The sequence below is a fragment of the Xenopus tropicalis genome, chromosome 7 (genome assembly GCF_000004195.4).
Source record: "Xenopus tropicalis strain Nigerian chromosome 7, UCB_Xtro_10.0, whole genome shotgun sequence".
Classification (NCBI taxonomy): Eukaryota; Metazoa; Chordata; class Amphibia; order Anura; family Pipidae; genus Xenopus; species Xenopus tropicalis.
In genome coordinates, this window is record NC_030683.2 from 1032744 (window position 1) to 1055132 (window position 22389).

Here is a 22389-nt window from a genome sequence, read left to right on the forward strand (position 1 = left end):
CACGCTCCTGGCCGAACCAAATCCTTAAAATCAGAGATGCAATCTGGGGAGAGCGCGGGGATCTGATCTGGGGAGAGCGCGGGGATCCGATCTGATCTGGGGAGGGCTCGGGGATCTGATCTGGGGAGGGCTCGGGGATCGGATCTGGGGAGAGCTCGGGGATCGGATCTGGGGAGAGCTCGGGGATCTGATCTGGGGAGAGCTCGGGGATCTGATCTGGGGAGAGCGCGGGGATCCGATCTGATCTGGGGAGGGCTCGGGGATCGGATCTGGGGAGAGCGCGGGGATCTGATCTGGGGAGAGTGCAGAGATTTGGGGGGGGGGTGCAGTGAAGATAAAGGGTAACCAGAGCTGCTCATTCTCCCCCCATACTGACCCACTGTGCCGTTATGCTGGGGATGTAGAGCAGGGGGTTCTGGGTAAGCGCTTGTGGTATCTGGGTGGGGAGCCGCTGGGAGGGTTTATGAGTGGATTGTGGTTTCCTGTTATTGGGCGGCACGAGGGCCTCTATCTGCCCCATTATCTCTGTCTGTAACCCCTCCCATAGCGCCCCCCTGTGCCAGTATGTATGTATAGCCAGTCTGTGCTGATTATTAGTGAGAGCCTATGGTGGGAGTGGGGCCCATGGTTGTACCCATACCCCCCCACATTTAGTGATCAGAGCGCACAGCAGTTGTGTGTGTGGCCCGACGGCCGATCCGGTAGCTGTCAGCGCACACTTGGGGAGCGGGGGTGCCCCGAGTTCCATTTGCGTTATTGTGATACTGCAGCCTGTTGCTATAGGAACCACTGTATCTTCTTTGCCTCGTACACAAGCACCTGGCAGTGAAGGGTTAAACAAAAGGTTTCTGGGAGAGTGACCGTGATGCAGGACTGTGTGGCAGAGAGAGGGTTAATGTTGGGATGAGATGTAGGGTAGGATACTGAGGGTTTGTATGAAAGCCTCTCTGGCAGGGAAGGGGTTAAATGCTGGCAGTTTGGGACTAAATGTGTCTAATCCCCCCCCCCCCCCCCCCCCCCTTTCCTCTAAATACACTGACCCGGGGCAGCTCCAGCCATGAGATAAGTTTCCCTATCTCTCCCCCAGCGGATTCCAGGCCCCCCAGATAAAGTGCTGGGGGGGGGGCAGGGAGAGGGGAGAGTTATTAGAGTCACACTGAGAGAGAGAGAGAGAGAGTTATTAGAGTCACACAGAGAGAGAGAGAGAGAGAGGGGAGAGTTATTAGAGTCACACAGAGAGAGAGAGAAGGGAGAGTTATTAGAGTCACACAGAGAGAGAGAGAGGGGGGAGAATTATTAGAGTCACAGAGAGAGAGAGAGAGAGGGGAGAGTTATTAGAGTCACACAGAGAGAGAGGGGAGAGTTATTAGAGTCACACAGAGAGAGAGAGAGGGGAGAGTTATTAGAGTCACACAGAGAGAGAGAGAGAGAGAGAGGGGAGAGTTATTAGAGTCACACACAGAGAGAGAGAGAGAGAGAGAGAGAGGGGGGAGAGTTATTAGAGTCACAGAGAGAGAGAGAGGGGAGAGTTATTAGAGTCACAGAGAGAGAGAGAGGGGAGAGTTATTAGTCACACAGAGAGAGAGAGAGAGGGGGGAGAGTTATTAGAGTCACACAGAGAGAGAGAGAGAGGGGAGAGTTATTAGAGTCACACAGAGAGAGAGAGGGGAGAGTTATTAGAGTCACAGAGAGAGAGAGAGAGAGGGGAGAGTTATTAGAGTCACACAGAGAGAGAGAGAGGGGGAGAGTTATTAGAGTCACAGAGAGAGAGAGAGAGAGGGGAGAGTTATTAGAGTCACAGAGAGAGAGAGAGAGAGGGAGAGTTATTAGAGTCACAGAGAGAGAGAGAGAGGGGAGAGTTATTAGAGTCACAGAGAGAGAGAGAGAGGGGAGAGTTATTAGAGTCACACAGAGAGAGGGGAGAGTTATTAGAGTCACACAGAGAGAGAGGGGAGAGTTATTAGAGTCACACAGAGAGAGAGAGAGAGAGAGAGAGAGGGGAGAGTTATTAGAGTCACAGAGAGAGAGAGAGAGAGGGGAGAGTTATTAGAGTCACAGAGAGAGAGAGAGAGGGGAGAGTTATTAGAGTCACACAGAGAGAGAGAGAGGGGAGAGTTATTAGAGTCACACAGAGAGAGAGAGGGGAGAGTTATTAGAGTCACACAGAGAGAGAGAGAGAGGGGAGAGTTATTAGAGTCACCAGAGAGAGAGAGAGAGAGAGGGGAGAGTTATTAGAGTCACACAGAGAGAGAGAGAGAGAGGGGAGAGTTATTAGAGTCACAGAGAGAGAGAGAGGGGGGAGAGTTATTAGAGTCACACAGAGAGAGAGAGAGGGGAGAGTTATTAGAGTCACACAGAGAGAGAGAGGGGAGAGTTATTAGAGTCACAGAGAGAGAGAGAGAGAGAGAGGGGATAGTTATTAGAGTCACACACAGAGAGAGAGAGGGGGGAGAGTTATTAGAGTCACACACAGAGAGAGAGAGGGGAGAGTTATTAGAGTCACACAGAGAGAGAGAGGGGAGAGTTATTAGAGTCACAGAGAGAGAGAGAGAGAGAGAGAGAGGGGATAGTTATTAGAGTCACACACAGAGAGAGAGAGGGGAGAGTTATTAGAGTCACACAGAGAGAGAGAGAGAGAGGGGAGAGTTATTAGAGTCACAGAGAGAGAGAGAGAGAGAGAGGGGATAGTTATTAGAGTCACACACAGAGAGAGAGAGAGGGGAGAGTTATTAGAGTCACAGAGAGAGAGAGAGAGAGAGAGAGAGGGGAGAGTTATTAGAGTCACAGAGAGAGAGAGAGGGGAGAGTTATTAGAGTCACACAGAGAGAGAGAGAGAGGGGAGAGTTATTAGAGTGGGACTGAGAGGGAGAGAGACAGCCAGTCGGGGGCAGGGAGAGTTATTAGAGTGGGACTGAGAGGGAGAGAGACAGCCAGTCGGGGGCAGGGAGAGTTAAAAGGAGAGAGAGGGAGAGGCATTTGGGAGGGAGAAGGTGGAGTTGAGCGACTCTATTTACAGTCCCCGAGTTTCTCCCTCAGTTGTTCCTGAGCTCAGGGGGGAAGGACAGAGGCTGCTGATCTGCCTGTGAGACACCCCAGCCTTTCGGGGGTTCAGGTTAGTGACAGTTGGGGTTGGTGCTGGGGATTAAAGAGCCCAGTGTGAGTGACTGCTGACACCCAGCTGATTGCCCTCCTCATCCCCCGCTCTGTGCCCCCCCTCCCCCCCAGCTGAAACAATGGTTTGTGCCACATCCTGTGCTGTCAGTGTCCTGCAGGGATCCCCCCCCCCCCCCCCCCCCCCCGAGCTCCAACTGTACTTACAGTTTCCTTGTGTGTTTCCTTGTGTGTGTGTGTGTGTGTGCCCGCGTGTGTGTGTATGTGTGTGTGTGTGTGCCCCGCGTGTGTGTGTATGTGTGTGTGTGTGTGCCCGCGTGGTGTGTGTGTGTGTGTGTGTGTGTGTGTGTGCCCATGTATGTGTGTGTATGTGTGTGTCCGCGTGTGTGTGTGTGTGTGTGCCCGCGCGTGTGTGTGCCCGCGCGTGTGTGTGTGTGTGCCCGCGCGTGTGTGTGTGTGTGCCCGCACGTGTGTGTGTGTGTGTGTGTGTGTATGTGTGTGTGCCCATGTGCCCGCGTGTGTGTGTGCCCGCGTGTGTGTATGTGTGTGCCCGCGTGTGTGTGTGTATGTGTGTGCCCATGTGCCCGCGTGTGTGTATGTGTGTGCCCGCGTGTGTGTGTGTATGTGTGTGCCCGCGTGTGTGTGTATGTGTGTGCCCGCGTGTATGTGCCCGCGCGTGTGTGTATGTGCCCGCGTGTGTGTTTCCTTTGTGTGTGTGTGTGCCCGCGTGTGTGTGTGTGCGCCCGCGTGTGTGTTTCCTCGTGTGTGTGTGTGTGTGTGTGCGCCCGCGTGTGTGTTTCCTCGTGTGTGTGTGTGTGCGCGCCCGCGTGTGTGTTTCCTCGTGTGTGGTGTGTGCCCGTGTGTGTGTGTGCCCGCGTGTGTGTTTCCTTGTGTGTGTATGTGTGTGTGTATGTGTGCCCGCGCGTGTGTGTATGTGTGTGCCCGCGCGCGTGTGTGTGTATGTGCCCGCGCGTGTGTGTGCCCGTGTGTGGCCCGTGTGTGCCCGCGTGTGCCCGCGTGTGTGCCCGTGTGTGTGTGTGTGTGTATGTGTGTGTGCCCGCGTGTATGTGCCCGCGCGTGTGTGTATGTGCCCGCGTGTGTGTTTCCTTTGTGTGTGTGTGTGCCCGCGTGTGTGTGTGTGTGCGCGCCCGCGTGTGTGTGTTTCCTCGTGTGTGTATGTGTGTGTGCGCCCGCGTGTGTGTTTCCTCGTGTGTGTGTGTGTGCGCGCCCGCGTGTGTGTTTCCTCGTGTGTGTGTGTGTGTGTGTGTGTGTGCCCGCGTGTGTGTTTCCTTGTGTGTGTGTGCCCGCGTGTGTGTTTCCTTGTGTGTGTGTGTTTCCGTGTGTGTGTGTGTGTGTGCCCGCGTGTGTGTTTCCTTGTGTGTGTGTGTGTGTGCCCGCGTGTGTGTTTCCTTGTGTGTGTGTGTGTGCCCGCGTGTGTGTTTCCTTGTGTGTGTGTGTGTGTGCCCGCGTGTGTGTTTCCTTGTGTGTGTGTGTGTGCCCGCGTGTGTGTGTGTGTGCGCGCCCGCGTGTGTGTGTTTCCTCGTGTGTGTATGTGTGTGTGCGCCCGCGTGTGTGTTTCCTCGTGTGTGTGTGTGTGCGCGCCCGCGTGTGTGTTTCCTCGTGTGTGTGTGTGTGTGTGTGTGTGTGTGCCCGCGTGTGTGTTTCCTTGTGTGTGTTGTGCCCGCGTGTGTGTTTCCTTGTGTGTGTGTGTTTCCGTGTGTGTGTGTGCCCGCGTGTGTGTTTCCTTGTGTGTGTGTGTGTGTGCCCGCGTGTGTGTTTCCTTGTGTGTGTGTGTGTGCCCGCGTGTGTGTTTCCTTGTGTGTGTGTGTGTGTGCCCGCGTGTGTGTTTCCTTGTGTGTGTGTGTGTGTGTGCCCGCGTGTGTGTTTCCTTGTGTGTGTGTGTGTGTGTGCCCGCGTGTGTGTTTCCTTGTGTGTGTGTGTGTGTGTGCCCGCGTGTGTGTTTCCTTGTGTGTGTGTGCCCGCGTGTGTGTTTCCTTGTGTGTGTGTGTGTGTGTGTGCCCGCGTGTGTGTTTCCTTGTGTGTGTGTGTGTGTGTGCCCGCGTGTGTGTTTCCTTGTGTGTGTGTGTGTGTGCCCGCGTGTGTGTTTCCTTGTGTGTGTGTGTGCCTGCGTGTGTGTTTCCTTGTGTGTGTGTGTGTGTGTGCCCGCGTGTGTGTTTCCTTGTGTGTGTGTGTGCCTGCGTGTGTGTTTCCTTGTGTGTGTGTGTGTGTGCCCGCGTGTGTGTTTCCTTGTGTGTGTGTGTGTGTGTGCCCGCGTGTGTGTGTGCCCGCGTGTGTGTTTCCGTGTGTGTGTGCCCGCGTGTGTGTTTCCGTGTGTGTGTGCCTGCGTGTGTGTTTCCTTGTGTGTGTGTGTGTGTGCCCGCGTGTGTGTTTCCGTGTGTGTGTGTGTGCCCGTGTGTATGTGCCCGTGTGTGTGTCCCCCCCCCTCCCCATCTGTATCTGTAACCCCCAGTGCAATCTCCCCCCAGTACAATCATGATACCAAAGCTACTTCCCTTGGGGAAAGACAAGTTGCAGTTGGGCCAGTTTAATCCTTAAGGCGACTCCAAGGCATCAGATTTGATTCCCGCCTGTATCTGGTACCTGAGTGTGAGGAGCCCCTCCCCCGCCGGGGCTGCAAGGGAATGCTGGGATTTGTAGTTTGCTGCACTAGGGGCGGGGGGAGGAAATTATTGTGGCTCTGCCACTTCCTGCTTTACCTTGTCATGGGGTGAAACAGGTGTGTGACAGTAAATTGCATCCCCCGCAGGAGATATAATTACTGTCCCTTTAACTGCTGCCTCCCGGCCCTCTGCTCCTTGGCTGGGATTGGCCAGGGGCCCCATGTGCTGAGTAGATGAGAGTGTAAGGGCCACAGCAGGAAGGAAGTTGGCTTCTTGCCTCCAACTTCACAAGGTCCATGGGGGGCCACAGACATCCCTCTTAAATAACTGTGGGTGGGGGGCTCTGTGCCTGATATGGTTTGGGGGACACCCCTGGCTGATGCCCTTTACTTTGCTCTCCCCTTGTCTTCTGAGTGCCCTCCCCTTACTGCCCTCCTGGCACTTTCTCCCCTCTCACGGCCTTGGGGGGGGGGGGGGGGGGGGGGGGTTTGTGCCATGGCAAGATGTTATACCCTGGCCTAGAGTGCCCTGCCCTTTACACTGCTCTGGGCCCAGCTCTACCCTGTTGTTTGACCATTATTGTGCCCTCCCCCTGACTGTGCTGCCCTGGGTGGGTACTAAATGGGCTCAGCTCTGTGATTGCCAAACCTCTTCCCTTAATTTCCCAGGATTCATTGGGGTTTGGCATGGTGCCGAGAGACTGGCGGATTGCTAATGTGGTTCCACTGTTCAAAAGGGGATCCTGGTCTCAGCCTGAGAACTATAGGCCTGTTAGTCTGACATCAGGGGTAGGAAAGCTTTAGGGAGGGGTAATAAGGGATAGGGTACTTGGATACATTGCAGTTCACAATACTATTAGTTTGTGCCGCATGGGTTTATGGGTAACAGATCTCATTTAGTCGCCTTTTATGAGGAGGTGAGTAGGAACCTTGATGCTGGAATGGCAGTGGATGGGATCTACTTGGGCTTTGCTAAAGCGTTTGATACAGTACCTCACAGAGGGTTAATGATCAAATTAAGGAATATTGGCCTAGAACATAATATTTGTAATTGGATAGAGAACTGGCTGAAGGATAGAGTACACAGAGTGGGGGGAAATGGAACATTTTCTAATTGGGCCAGTGTGGTTAGTGGGTACCGCAGGGGTCAGTCCTTGGGCCTTTGCTTTTTAACTTGTTAATTAAAGGGCAACTATCATGCTAAAATTGCTTCCCCCACCAGAGGTGCGGGCTAATAAGCTCAGTACTGCACCCAAATCAGCCATAAGCAGGACTGGTAGGGTGCAACTCCTATTCCTACTCTTCTGGGGCACTGCCCCTTTGCCATTCCCTGGGGGTATTTCTCAAGCACTGCCCCCTGCCATTCTATGTGCAATTAACCATTATCTCCCCCCCCAGGGAATAGACCATATCATTCCAACATATTTGGCTACGTGCCTGGCTCATCTCTCTAAGTATAATGTTCTATAGGGGGGGGTGTCTACTGAACACCAGGGCATTTGGTCTGCCTTCCTACTCCCCCCCCCCCATATTGTGAGGTTGCTGCAGGGAGTCAGAACCAGCAGTGCAGGGAAGGGAAAGGGACAGACACAGTGACAGTTACACATAACTATAAACCCAGTGAGAATGAGGAATGAATGGATATTGGGGAGTTGTATCAGGAGTCAGAACCAGCAGTGCAGGGAAGGGAAAGGGACAGACACAGTGACAGTTACACATAACTATAAACCCAGTGAGAATGAGGAATGAATGGATATTGGGGAGTTGTATCAGGAGTCAGAACCAGCAGTGCAGAGAAGGGAAAGGGACAGACACAGTGACAGTTACACATAACTATAAACCCAGTGAGAATGAGGAATGAATGGGTATTGGGGAGTTGTATCAGGAGTCAGAACCAGCAGTGCAGGGAAGGGAAAGGGACAGACACAGTGACAGTTACACATAACTATAAACCCAGTGAGAATGAGGAATGAATGGATATTGGGGAGTTGTATCAGGAGTCAGAACCAGCAGTGCAGGGAAGGGACAGACACAGTGACAGTTACACATAACTATAAACCCAGTGAGAATGAGGAATGAATGGATATTGGGGAGTTGTATCAGGAGTCAGAACCAGCAGTGCAGGGAAGGGAAAGGGACAGACACAGTGACAGTTACACATAACTATAAACCCAGTGAGAATGAGGGATGAATGGATATTGGGGAGTTGTATCAGGAGTCAGAACCAGCAGTACACAGAATGAGGAATGAATGGATATTGGGTAGTTGTATCAGGAGTCAGAACCAGCAGTGCAGAGAATGAGGAATGAATGGATATTGGGGAGTTGTATCAGGAGTCAGAACCAGCAGTGCAGGGAAGGGAAAGGGACAGACACAGTGACAGTTACACATAACTATAAACCCAGTGAGAATGAGGAATGAATGGATATTGGGGAGTTGTATCAGGAGTCAGAACCAGCAGTGCACAGAATGAGGAATGAATGGATATTGGGGAATGTTCTGATTATGCAGAGGAAGAGGTTTGGGGGAGACCAGCCCATGAGTGGGGCAGTTAGTGTGGGGCTGGGGCAGATCACCTCTCAGTATTATACAGTCTGTTTCCCAGTCGCTGTGGTTACTTTGCTGCCTACACTGTGGCCGGTTCCGGTACTGGCCCAGTCCATCTCTGTTCACTTGGTTTCTCGGGTGAGTATTGGCACATTGCCCCCGTGCTGCTGGGTACTTACTGTAACCCTATGCTACTCAGATCCTGGTGCAGGGGCCGGAGGGCCACTGGTTGGGCCGACTGGTTTTTCTGCTTTTCTCTCCCAGGGCTCCCAGCTGCTGTATGTGACTCCCAGTACTGGGACTATTGTGCCCCCTGAGGCTGCGGGACATCCCCCTAGTGTGCGTTGCTATGTGTCGGTATCTATAGCGCATATGCACAGGGGCCGCTCACTAACTGGCCTGTACAGTCACATGGGGTGAGGGGTCCATACATCTCAGGGCCCCCCAGGGGAAGAGACGCAGAGTATTAGCCCTGGCCAGTAGCCCTGGGCAACAAGTGGCACTAATGACTCCCGGAGCCACTGTTAGTCCTGGGGGGATTGGGATATTGCCATATTGTTTCCCTTAGGCAGTACAGTATAGGGGTATAGAGCAGGGTGGGGGTGCAGGGAGTAGGGAGGCAGTATATGAATGAGTTATAGGGAAGGCTGGGGGGGTATAGAGCAGGGTGGGGGTGCAGGGAGTAGGGAGGCAGTATATGAATGAGTTATAGGGAAGGCTGGGGGGGTATAGAGCAGGGTGGGGGTGCAGGGAGTAGGGAGGCAGTATATGAATGAGTTATAGGGAAGGCTGGGGGGTATAGAGCAGGGTGGGGGTGCAGGGAGTAGGGAGGCAGTATATGAAGAGTTATAGGGAAGGCTGGGGGGGTATAGAGCAGGGTGGGGGTGCAGGGAGTAGGGAGGCAGTATATGAAGGAGTTATAGGGAAGGCTGGGGGGGTATAGAGCAGGGTGGGGGTGCAGGGAGTAGGGAGACAGTATATGAATGAGTTATAGGGAAGGCTGGGGGGTATAGAGCAGGGTGGGGGTGCAGGGAGTAGGGAGGCAGTATATGAATGAGTTATAGGGAAGGCTGGGGGGTATAGAGCAGGGTGGGGGTGCAGGGAGCTAGTGAGACAGTATATGAATGAGTTATAGGGAAGGCTGGGGGGTATAGAGCAGGGTGGGGGTGCAGGGAGTAGGGAGGCAGTATATGAAGGATTATAGGGAAGGCTGGGGGGGTATAGAGCAGGGTGGGGGTGCAGGGAGTAGGGAGGCAGTATATGAATGAGTTATAGGGAAGGCTGGGGGGGTATAGAGCAGGGGGGGGTGCAGGGAGTAGGGAGGCAGTATATGAATGAGTTATAGGGAAGGCTGGGGGGGTATAGAGCAGGGTGGGGGTGCAGGGAGTAGGGAGGCAGTATATGAATGAGTTATAGGGAAGGCTGGGGGGGTATAGAGCAGGGTGGGGGGTGCAGGGAGTAGGGAGGCAGTATATGAATGAGTTATAGGGAAGGCTGGAGGGGTATAGAGCAGGGTGGGGGTGCAGGGAGTAGTGAGGCAGTATATGAATGAGTTATAGGGAAGGCTGGGGGTATAGAGCAGGGTGGGGGTGCAGGGAGTAGTGAGGCAGTATATGAATGAGTTATAGGGAAGGCTGGGGGTATAGAGCAGGGTGGGGGTGCAGGGAGTAGGGAGGCAGTATATGAATGAGTTATAGGGAAGGCTGGGGGGTATAGAGCAGGGTGGGGGGTGCAGGGAGTAGGGAAGCAGTATATGAAGGAGTTATAGGGAAGGCTGGGGGGGTATAGAGCAGGGTGGGGGTGCAGGGAGTAGGGAAAGCAGTATATGAATGAGTTATAGGGAAGGCTGGGGGGGTATAGAGCAGGGTGGGGGTGCAGGGAGTAGGGAGGCAGTATATGAATGAGTTATAGGGAAGGCTGGGGGGTATAGAGCAGGGTGGGGGTGCAGGGAGTAGGGAGGCAGTATATGAATGAGTTATAGGGAAGGCTGGGGGGTATAGAGCAGGGGGGGTGCAGGGAGTAGTGAGGCAGTATATAAATGAGTTATAGGGAAGGCTGGGGGGGTATAGAGCAGGGTGGGGGTGCAGGGAGTAGTGAGGCAGTATATGAAGGAGTTATAGGGAAGGCTGGGGGGGTTATAGAGCAGGGTGGGCGTGCAGGGAGTAGGGAGGCAGTATATGAATGAGTTATAGGGAAGGCTGGGGGGGTATAGAGCAGGGTGGGGGTGCAGGGAGTAGGGAAGCAGTATATGAAGGAGTTATAGGGAAGGCTGGGGGGGTATAGAGCAGGGTGGGGGTGCAGGGAGTAGGGAGGCAGTATATAAATGAGTTATAGGGAAGGCTGGGGGGGTATAGAGCAGGGGGGGGTGCAGGGAGTAGGGAGGCAGTATATGAATGAGTTATAGGGAAGGCTGGGGGGTATAGAGCAGGGTGGGGGTGCAGGGAGTAGGGAGGCAGTATATGAATGAGTTATAGGGAAGGCTGGGGGGTATAGAGCAGGGTGGGGGTGCAGGGAGTAGGGAGGCAGTATATGAATGAGTTATAGGGAAGGCTGGGGGGGTATAGAGCAGGGTGGGGGTGCAGGGAGTAGTGAGGCAGTATATGAAGGAGTTATAGGGAAGGCTGGGGGGGTATAGAGCAGGGTGGGGGTGCAGGGAGTAGTGAGGCAGTATATGAAGGAGTTATAGGGAAGGCTGGGGGGTATAGAGCAGGGTGGGGGTGCAGGGAGTAGTGAGGCAGTATATGAAGGAGTTATAGGGAAGGCTGGGGGGTATAGAGCAGGGGGGGGTGCAGGGAGTAGGGAGACAGTATATGAATGAGTTATAGGGAAGGCTGGGGGGTATAGAGCAGGGGGGGGTGCAGGGAGTAGGGAGACAGTATATGAATGAGTTATAGTTGCTATGGATTCAGGCCCAGAGAGAGTTTATTAGAGTTCAGGGGCCCCTCAGTGACGGCTGGGGCTCCCCACCTGGCCCCTGTTTATTTCTGTGTCTCATCCATTTCCTTCCCCCGGCCCTGCTGCCCCCCAGCCTGTGTGCTGACCTCTCCCTGTGCATCAGCAGCCGAGGAAATGCCGGGGGGAGCGTGGGGGTCGGATGTGTCACCTGATGGGAGCCGCCCAAAGTGCCCCAGTGCCAAGGGCCCTGCTGTGGGATCTGCACTGCCGGGGGCCCTCTTCCCATGGCCCAAAGAGCCCCCAGAAGCAGACCTTTCTGTGTATGGGAAGCAAGGCCCTCGCCCATAGAGCTTACAATCATCCCTCATTACACCTGTACTTTAAGTAGGAATTCTCAGATATGTCCAAGGTGATTGGTACTGAGACATGGGGTACCCAATGCTTCCCAGTGCCCGTCAGCCTCCCCTTACCAGCGACCAATCAGTGCATAGAGGCAGCCTCCCCTTCCCAGCCCCAGTCAGTGCATAGAGGCAGCCTCCCCTTCCCAGCGCCCGTCAGTGCGTAGAGGCAGCCTCCCCTTCCCAGCCCCCGTCAGTGCATGGAGGCAGCCTCCCCTTCCCAGCCCCCGTCAGTGCATGGAGGCAGCCTCCCCTTCCCAGCCCCCGTCAGTGCATGGAGGCAGCCTCCCCTTCCCAGCCCCCGTCAGTGCATGGAGGCAGCCTCCCCTTCCCAGCCCCAGTCAGTGCGTAGAGGCAGCCTCCCCTTCCCAGCCCCCGTCAGTGCGTAGAGGCAGCCTCCCCTTCCCAGCTCCGTCAGTGCATGGAGGCAGCCTCCCCTTCCCAGCCCCAGTCAGTGCATGGAGGCAGCCTCCCCTTCCCAGCCCCAGTCAGTGCATGGAGGCAGCCTCCCCTTCCCAGCGCCCCTCAGTGCATGGAGGCAGCCTCCCCTTCCCAGCGCCCGTCAGTGCATGGAGACAGCCTCCCCTTCCTAGCGCCAGTCAGTGCATGGAGGCAGCCTCCCCTTCCCAGCGCCCCTCAGTGCATGGAGGCAGCCTCCCCTTCCCAGCGCCCCTCAGTGCATGGAGGCAGCCTCCCCTTCCCAGCTCCGTCAGTGCATGGAGGCAGCCTCCCCTTCCCAGCGCCCCTCAGTGCATGGAGGCAGCCTCCCCTTCCCAGCGCCCGTCAGTGCATGGAGACAGCCTCCCCTTCCTAGCGCCAGTCAGTGCATGGAGGCAGCCTCCCCTTCCCAGCGCCCCTCAGTGCATGGAGGCAGCCTCCCCTTCCCAGCGCCCCTCAGTGCATGGAGGCAGCCTCCCCTTCCCAGCTCCGTCAGTGCATGGAGGCAGCCTCCCCTTCTCAGCTCCGTCAGTGCATGGAGGCAGCCTCCCCTTCCCAGCGCCCCTCAGTGCATGGAGGTTGCTGCCAGGGGGTCGTTGTGCCCCATTGTTACCCTTTCAGTGCCAGTGGCACACCCACAGGAGGGTTTGCTGTTTCGCATGGGATACTGAGAGTCCTTGGGGGGGTCCACATTAGATGTGGATGGGGGGCTGTGGATAGGAAGCACAGGGAGGGTAGTTGGCTGATGGAAGATACCCCCCCGGGGGGGAGGGAAGAGGCTTCCTAGCAGGAAATGTGCAGCGCTCTTATCTTCCTGGGGAAAGGGGCACTTGCAGGGAATGCGCGTCACTGGGGGCCACAGTCGCATCTCGCAGGGTATGTGGGTTCTTTGTGTGTTGGGAGGGGGGGCCCAAACATGTGACACAGACGTGCATTCATGGTTATAAACCCCCCTCCCTTATGGGGACATGGGGGGCTGAGCCCTGTTATTGGGGGGCCCCTGTCCATGAATCAATCTGGCGCTAATGCCACTGGCACATTCACTCAGACATTTTTAGATTTTTGGTGAAACTCATTTGTTTTCTTTCTGTAGAGTAAATTTGCACCCAGGAAGGACAGGAGGGGCTCTGATTAACCCTGTCTGTGCCATAGTGCCAGTCCCCGTGCCACATGGCTAATTAGTCAGCCGGTGTAGCCTGCAGCCCACAGCTAATGAAGTGCTAATTAGCCACGTGTCTGCCTGGGAGGCCAATTGGCACCTTCATTTGCCTCCACGTTGTCAGTCCCTGGGGGGGGGGGGGATACATATTTCTGTGTGTGAGCCTGGCACTGAAGGGGTGGGGCAGCCCCCCCGCTCTGCCCGCTGGCATCACTGTGCCCCCAGTGTGACTGGTATCTGTCTGATATCCCCTCCCAGTACGTCAGCCTTGGGCAGATTAGCCGTGGCCCCTGCCTGTTTGTAACGGAAACGGATAAACGGCATTAACCCCTCGTCACCCACAGCCAGTCTTTCTCATCAAATAAAGGAGATTGGTGCTCAGTGCAGCCACGCAAGGGGTTAATAAGGGCGTGCCCCCACATACTTGTGATTCTCCAGCTGTTTGTAATAAAGGGGAAGCGAAGCCTGACATTTAGTTTTGTGCCAGAAACGGCCTGACAGCCAAGTGCCCTCCCCATAACCCCGCTCCGTGTGATCACTTGCCCCCGGGGTACGTTGCCTCATCTCTGGGCCCTCACGCTGCTATCCATGTGCTTCCTGTGGGCCCCCAGCGAGGGAAGGGGGACACACCGGGGAGGTACCCCCAGTAATCTCACTGGGCAGGAAAGGGGGTAACTAACTCCCTGAGACTTGCCCCCGGGGTACGTTGCCTCATCTCTGGGCCCTCACGCTGCTATCCATGTGCTTCCTGTGGGCCCCCAGCGAGGGAAGGGGGGGACACCGGGGAGGTACCCCCAGTAATCTCACTGGGCAGGAAAGGGGGTAACTAACTCCCTGAGACTTGCCCCCGGGGTACGTTGCCTCATCTCTGGGCCCTCACGCTGCTATCCGTGTGCTTCCTGTGGGCCCCCAGCGAGGGAAGGGGGACACACCGGGGAGGTACCCGCTACCCCAGTAAGGGGGTACCTAACTCCCTGAGACTTGCCCCGGGGAAGTGGCACTAAAGCCAGTAAGTGAGTGGCACTTCAGTTAGTGCCCCAAAGGAACATACCCCCTCATCACTTCGTGCAGGATTATTGTTTCCTCCCCCCCCTTCCTCTGGGATTAGAAACCCTTTGATGGGCACCGGGGGGGTGGGGGGGGGGGGCTCGTTAGAATGGGGCTTTGGGGTCTCTCCCCGGTGAATTGGGTGGGGGGTCAATCAGCTGTATTGATAGGATGAGGGTGACTGCAGACGTCACACAAAGGGCAGGGTTAGTTCCCCTTTAATCTGAAGGTTTGCACTTGATGCTCGGAGCTGCTCTGAGAGAGATAAAGGGTAACTAATCCCTGTGTGAGTCCCGCTGAGTCACGTGATCTCTCTCCGGCGCTGCTGTTCCTAATAGTAAGAGCCCCTTTATACCAGAGGGGTACCATGTGACCAGGATGTTCCGGACGGGCCAATTTGTCACGCTGGTATTTTGGGCAGAAGCATTTGGATTCGATTGTCCCCAAATTAATGGACACATCGAGGACAATAATACCCCCCCCAGGGGCAGGTTATAATTTGGGAATCCGCTTGTCAGCCCATCAGTACAACTCCCTGCAGCCTCAGCCTGGCACGCGCCCACCTTGTACTCCAATCAGATGCCCTTTTATAGGGGGGGAGGGGCTGTCACTGAGAGTGGCAGCCAATGGGATCTTTAGCTGGAAGCGCCCATGCACCATAGGCTTAACAGAAGCATTAATTAGGGTTTGCTTGGCCTTTAATAGGGATGTGATGGCTGAACCAAGGATGGGGCAATTATTGGAGTTTTCCCCTTGTGCCCTGAAACTGTGGGGATTGGGGGCTAAATGCCTGGGAGTGGGGTCACACTGTAGTTTCCAGAAGGATCCCCCCCCCACACACACAGAAAGAGTTAACCCATGGTTGGCGCACTGCACTGACGTGACTTCATGGGTCCCCGAGTGACTGGCACGGGGTCTGCGCGCCTCTCCCACAAAGAGATGTCTGTTTCTTGTCCCATTCTGCACCAGAGGGTTCTGTTTGTACTGGGTTTCCACGGAAACCCCTCGTGTAATCGCATGCTGTGGGGGGGGGCACGTTGTGCTGGGGAGATCAGCAGTGCAGCCCCCCGTGCCCCCCTTGCTCAGTATGTCGGGGGGATCAGCAGTGCAGCCCCCCCGTGCCCCCCTTGCTCAGTATGTCGGGGGGATCAGCAGTGCAGCCCCCCCGTGCCCCCCTTGCTCAGTATGTCGGAGAGATCAGCAGTGCAGCCCCCCGTGCCCCCCTTGCTCAGTATGTCGGGGGGATCAGCAGTGCAGCCCCCCCGTCCCCCCCTTGCTCAGTATGTCGGGGGGATCAGCAGTTCAGCCCCCCGTGCCCCCCTTGCTCAGTATGTCGGGGGGATCAGCAGTGCAGCCCCCCGTGCCCCCCTTGCTCAGTATGTCGGGGGGGATCAGCAGTGCAGCCCCCCGTACTCTTAGGGTAGGCTACAGAGCAGCGGGTGGGGCAAGTGAATCTATAACACCGGGCGATCGTGCCCCTGTGCATGTTGGGATATAAATACATATGTGGGGGGGTTACTATTGGGGTTATATGGATGTCAGAGGCCAGGGGTGGGGGTGTGTGCAGGGGTCTAGAGCAGCAGGGGGTGCACCCAGTATCAGCACCCAGTAACCTATGAAGGAGACCAATTGCAGGAGATTGGCCCATATGATTTAAACTGGGACTGTTCCCCTTACAGGTGGCACCCAGCCCCCCCAGACTGGAGCATGACGTCTGCCCTCAGCCAAGGAGTGATCACGGCCCCTCCCCTTCCCAGCATGCCTCACAAAGAGCGCTACTTTGACCGCATTGATGAAAATGACCCCAGCTACCTCCGCGAGAGGAACATGTCCCCCGACCTGCGCCAGGACTTCAACATGATGGAACAGAAGAAGCGGGTCACTCAGATGCTAAAGAGCCCGGTGAGTTCTGGGATGCAGTACTGCTGAAAGGGTTAATCGGGGTCCCTCCCTGTACTCTCCCCACTCACTGGGATGCAGTACTTCTGAAAGGGTTAATCAGGGTCCCTCCCTGTACTCTCCCCACTCACACTGGGATGCAGTACTGCTGAAAGGGTTAATCAGGGACCCTCCCTGTACTCTCCCCACTCACCCTGGGATGCAGTACTGCTGAAAGGGTTAATCAGGGTCCCTCCCTGTACTCTCCCCACTCACACTGGGATGCGGTACTGCTGAAAGGGTTAATCAGGTTCCCTCCCTGTACTCTCCCCACTCACACTGGGATGCAGTACTGCTGAAAGGGTTAATCAGGGACCCTCCCTGTACTCTCCCCACTCACTGGGATGCAGTACTTCTGAAAGGGTTAATCAGGGTCCCTCCCCACTCTTACTGGGATGCAGTACTGCTGAAAGGGTTAATCGGGGTCCCTCCCCACTCTCACTGGGATGCAGTACTGCTGAAAGGGTTAATCGGGGTCCCTCCCCACTCACACTGGGATGCAGTACTGCTGAAAGGGTTAATCGGGGTCCCTCCCCACTCTCACTGGGATGCAGTACTGCTGAAAGGGTTAATCAGGGTCTCTCCCTGTACTCTCCCCACTCACACTGGGATGCAGTACTGCTGAAAGGGTTAATCGGGGTCCCTCCCCACTCTCACTGGGATGCAGTACTGCTGAAAGGGTTAATCGGGGTCCCTCCCCACTCTCACTGGGATGCAGTACTGCTGAAAGGGTTAATCGGGGTCCCTCCCCACTCTCACTGGGATGCAGTACTGCTGAAAGGGTTAATCAGGGTCCCTCCCCACTCTCACTGGGATGCAGTACTGCTGAAAGGGTTAATCGGGGTCCCTCCCCACTCTCACTGGAATGCAGTACTGCTGAAAGGGTTAATCAGGGTCCCTCCCCACTCTCACTGGGATGCAGTACTGCTGAAAGGGTTAATCAGGGTCCCTCCCCACTCTCACTGGGATGCAGTACTGCTGAAAGGGTTAATCAGGGTCCCTCCCCACTCACACTGGGATGCAGTACTGCTGAAAGGGTTAATCGGGGTCCCTCCCCACTCTCACTGGGATGCAGTACTGCTGAAAGGGTTAATCAGGGTCCCTCCCCACTCACACTGGGATGCAGTACTGCTGAAAGGGTTAATCGGGGTCCCTCCCCACTCACACTGGGATGCAGTACTGCTGAAAGGGTTAATCGGGGTCTCTCCCTGTACTTTCCCCACTCACACTGGGATGCAGTACTGCTGAAAGGGTTAATCAGGGTCCCCTCCCCACTCACACTGGGGATGCAGTACTGCTGAAAGGGTTAATCAGGGTCCCTCCCCACTCCACTGGGATGCAGTACTGCTGAAAGGGTTAATCGGGTCCCTCCCACTCACTGGGATGCAGTACTGCTGAAAGGGTTAATCGGGGTCCCTCCCCACTCACACTGGGATGCAGTACTGCTGAAAGGGTTAATCGGGGTCCCTCCCCACTCACACTGGGATGCAGTACTGCTGAAAGGGTATAATCGGGGTGGCCTGGATCGCAGGGTGGTCTTTCCCCCCCCACTCACACTGGGATGCAGTACTCAGGCTGAAAGGGTAATAATACAGGGTCCCTCCCCACTCACACTGGGACGCAGTACTGCTGAAAGGGTTAATCAGGGTCCCTCCCCACTCACACTGGGACGCAGTACTGCTGAAAGGGTTAATCAGGGTCCCTCCCCACTCACACTGTCTAGCGGATGCAGTACTGCTGAAAGGGTTAATCGGGGTCCCTCCCCACCAACAATCTCGAGCAGTACTGGGATGCAGTACTGCTGAAAGGGTTAACGTTGGGGTCAAGCGTCGCTGTAGGGAGGGATACCCCACTCACAGTTAACTGATGCAGTACTGCTGAAAGGGTTAATCAGGGTCCCTCCCCAATTCTCACCTGTACTGGGGAGCACGGCAGTATCTATCACATAACCTCCAGTACTGCTGAAAGGGTTAATCAGGGTCCCTCCCCACTCTCACTGGGATGCAGTACTGCTGAAATAGGGGTTAATCAGGGTCCCTCCCCACTCTCACTGGGATGCAGTACTGCTGAAAGGGTTAATCGGGGTCCCTCCCCACTGGTCTACGTCTGGGATGGAGGGGGTGCTTGGTTAAATGGGTTTAAGACTAGCTATGCTGAGGATTGCGGTGCCAACTTGCCTGTTACCGTCGGCTCACAAGGGACCCCACTGGGATGCAGTACTGCTGAATGAGGGTTAATCATGGCCGGGTCCCTCCCCACTCTCACTGGGATGCAGTACTGCTGAAGGGTTAATCGGGGTCCCTCCCCACTCACACTGGGATGCAGTACTGCTGAAAGGGTTAATCAGGGTCCCTCCCCACTCTCACTGGGATGCAGTACTGCTGAAAGGGTTAATCGGGGTCTCCCACTCTCACTGGGATGCAGTACTGCTGAAAGGGTTAATCGGGGTCCCTCCCCACTCTCACTGGGATGCAGTACTGCTGAAAGGGTTAATCGGGTCCCTCCCACTCTCACTGGGATGCAGTACTGCTGAAAGGGTTAATCAGGGTCCCTCCCCACTCTCACTGGGATGCAGTACTGCTGAAAGGAACTCACACTGGGATGCAGTACTGCTTTAAGGGTCCTCCACTCCCTGCACTTTCCCTCCCCTCACACTGGGATGCAGTACTGCTGAAAGGGTTAATCGGGGTCCCTCCCCACTCACACTGGGATGCAGTACTGCTGAAAGGGTTAATCAGGGTCCCTCTCACACTGGGAATGCGAAGTACTACACTGGGATGCAGTACTGCTGAAAGGGTTAATCAGGGTCCCTCCCCACTCTCACTGGAATGCAGTGCTGCTGAAAGGGTTAATCAGGGTCCCTCCCACTGGGATGCAGTACTGCTGAAAGGACTTCGGGGTCCCTCCCCACTCACACTGGGATGCAGTACTGCTAAAAGGGTTAATCAGGGTCCCTCCACTCTCACTGGGATGCAGTACTGCTGAACACGGGTCCCTCCCCACTCACACTGGGATGCAGTACTGCTGAAAGGGTTAATCAGGGTCCCTCCCCACTCTCACTGGGATGCAGTACTGCTGAAAGGGTTAATCAGGGTCCCTCCCCACTCTCACTGGGATGCAGTACTGCAGTACTGCATCAGGGTCCCTCCCCACTCTCACTGGGATGCAGTACTGCTGAAAGGGTTAATCGGGGTCCCTCCCCACTCTCACTGGGATGCAGTACTGCTGAAAGGGTTAATCGGGGTCCCTCCCCACTCTCACTGGGATGCAGTACTGCTGAAAGGGTTAATCAGGGTCCCTCCCCACTCTCACTGGGATGCAGTACTGCTGAAAGGGTTAATCAGGGTCCCTCCCCACTCTCACTGGGATGCAGTACTGCTGAAAGGGTTAATCGGGTCCCTCCCCACTCACACTGGGATGCAGTACTGCTGAAAGGGTTAATCGGGGTCCCTCCCCACTCTCACTGGGATGCAGTACTGCTGAAAGGGTTAATTCGGGTCCCCTCCCCACTCTCCTGGGCAGACTGGGGTATGCAGTACTGCTGAAAGGGTTAATCAGGGTCCCTCCCCACTCTCACTGGGATGCAATACTGCTGAAAGGGTTAATCGGGGTCCCTCCCCCACTCTCACTGGGATGCAGTACTGCTGAAAGGGTTAATCGGGGTCCCTCCCCCACTCACACTGGGATGCAGTACTGCTGAAAGGGGTTAATCAGGGTCCCTCCCCACTCTCACTGGGATGCAGTACTGCTGAAAGGGTTAATCGGGGTCCCTCCCCACTCTCACTGGGATGCAGTACTGCTGAAAGGGTTAATCGGGGTCCCTCCCCACTCTCACTGGGATGCAGTAGTGCTGAAAGGGTTAATCAATCCCATTAGGAGAGTCACTCTTTCCATTCTTCTCTGGCTAGGTTGGTTGCACAATCACAATGGGGGGGGGGGGGAACAAATATTAACTATTTCCTGTAAAGTGAAAGTGTTGTCCCCCAGTGGGTATCCGGTCACTAGTGAGTGTGAGGGGCAGTCTGATCCCCCCCCCCTGGGTTCTAACCTGGTGGCACCCACATATGGCTCCCATGTGTCACTGCACCCCTCATTGCTTCCTGTATCCCGGGGGGCACAGTGGGTAACTGGGTGGGGGTTGGCACAGACGGGAGAATATTTCTGTGCCCTGGGGTTGGTCCCAGTTGGCAGTGGCATTGAGGAATGTGCCCGCTGAGGCAGTGTTTGAGCCCTGGCACCTGGGGGGCACACTGGGGGAGGGGCAGCACGGGCCCCTGTATAGATTGTCCCCATCTTGGCAAGTGGGGGCCCTGCAGGGCTACTGGGACTAGTGATGCTGGGCAGATTGGGGTGGGAAAGGGAGATATTGGCAAATGCATATTGTAATTCTGCAGGCTCCCTGTGGTGCCAATGTGCCGGGGGTACCTGTGCCCCCCCCCGTATCCATGCAGCAGGACTTCCTGTTGTGAGCAGAGTGATGTGGGTGGGGCCCAGCCGTGACTCACAAGTGACCTGCACTCAGTACACACCTGCCTGGGAAGCCAGAAACGTCCCCTGGGGCAGTGGGTGCTGCCATTATCTGCCCTACAGATCCCCTGGGGCAGTGGGTGCTGCCATTATCTGCCCTACAGATCCCCTGGGGCACTGGGTGCTGCCATTATCTGCCCTACAGATCCCCTGGGGCAGTGGGTGCTGCCATTATCTGCCCTACAGATCCCCTGGGGCAGTGGGTGCTGCCATTATCTGCCCTACAGATCCCCTGGGGCACTGGGTGCTGCCATTATCTGCCCTACAGATCCCCTGGGGCAGTGGGTGCTGCCATTATCTGCCCTACAGATCCCCTGGGGCACTGGGTGCTGCCATTATCTGCCCTACAGATCCCCTGGGGCACTGGGTGCTGCCATTATATGCCCTTCAGATCCCCTGGGGCACTGGGTGCTGCCATTATCTGCCCCGCAGCACGTGCTGAGATCCCCTGGGGCACTGGGTGCTGCCATTATCTGCCCCGCAGCACGTGCTGAGATCCCCTGGGGCAGTGGGTGCTGCCATTATCTGCCCTACAGATCCCCTGGGGCACTGGGTGCTGCCATTATCTGCCCTACAGATCCCCTGGGGCACTGGGTGCTGCCATTATCTGCCCTGAGATCCCCTGGGGCTTCTCCTTTCCTCTCCGGGGGCAGATGCCATGCTGATGCCCTACTTGCCCCTCCCTGTGCCACAGGCTTTCCGTGACGACCTGGAGACCCTGATCCAGGAGCAGATGAATAAGGGCAACACCCCCACGGAGCTCCTGGCGCTGCAGCAAATCTCCGACTATATCATGGCCAGCTCCTTCTCTGGCTCCTCCCAACTCGGTAAGTCCGGCCCCTTCCTGGGGGCCCCTTTTTTATGCCTGAAATGTCTTTTTCTGCTTGTTATATTCCTGGGGGGGCTTGTACCATGTGCCCTTTATAGTAGCATCTGCAGCCCCCCCGCCCCACATTGGAACCTCTACAGAATCCATTGTGATTGACAGCGCCGAGGCGCTGTACAGATTGTGGGGGCACTGCAGGACTTGCACCCCAAAATGGGAATCTTGCAGTGAGTGTGAGCAGGGGGTTCAGTCCAGTGAGTGGGTGGCACCGCTGGTAGGCTGGGGCCAGCACATTGCCCAGGAAAGGGTTAAAGTACAGCGGTGGGGCACGTGCATCTGTTTAGCACCGTATGAGCTTGCACTTTATATAGTATCGCACCCGAGGCAGTGACACTGTGGGACTGGCACAGACTGGGCCATAAAGCGTCTGGGAGGGTACAGCCCACGGACTTTGTACAGAGAAATACTGTGTTTGGGCTGGGCACCCATCCCTGCTGGGCACCCAGGCGCAGGCTACGGGCATATACAGGAGGGCAAGGTATCCCACGTGCCCTGCCCCACACTGGGTACTTGCTGGGTATCCGGGTGCTTATGGGCTGGGAAGCCACCAGTGATCCCTGTGAGTGGGGCTCATTCTCTAACGCCTTCCCTCCGTTACTGTAGGTGTCGCCCCAATTAATGACATTCACCCCGCCATGGAAGCCACGATGGCCAAAGGAGAGAGGCTGACCCGCTGCAAGCTGGCCAGCATGTACCGCCTGGCGGATCTGTTCGGGTGGGCGTACCTAGCCAAGGCCTACATAACGGTGCGTGCCTGCGTAACTTTGGGGTCTGGGGGGGCAGCAGTGACGAGATATTTCATTTATTGCATTGTTTTAAATAT

The 22389-nt window shown here is 55.9% G+C and overlaps 1 protein-coding gene and 1 long non-coding RNA gene across 5 annotated transcripts in view; both read left to right on the forward strand.

Moving 5' to 3' along the window:
* add3 (adducin 3) overlaps window positions 1-22389 on the forward strand; it is a 59791-nt gene that overhangs the window by 12480 nt on the left and 24922 nt on the right. For 3 of the 4 annotated variants that reach the window (XM_031905005.1, XM_031905003.1, NM_001006857.2), the window contains 3 exon segments: window positions 15895-16117; window positions 21375-21507; window positions 22170-22312. In XM_031905005.1, the coding sequence (XP_031760865.1) occupies window positions 15923-16117; window positions 21375-21507; window positions 22170-22312 (471 nt within the window). In that variant the 5' untranslated portion in view covers window positions 15895-15922. 4 annotated transcript variants of the gene reach the window in all.
* On the forward strand, window positions 19474-21349 carry LOC116412107. The gene is made up of 2 exons (XR_004223554.1): window positions 19474-19548; window positions 19712-21349. It is a non-coding gene; the product is annotated as an uncharacterized LOC116412107 (long non-coding RNA).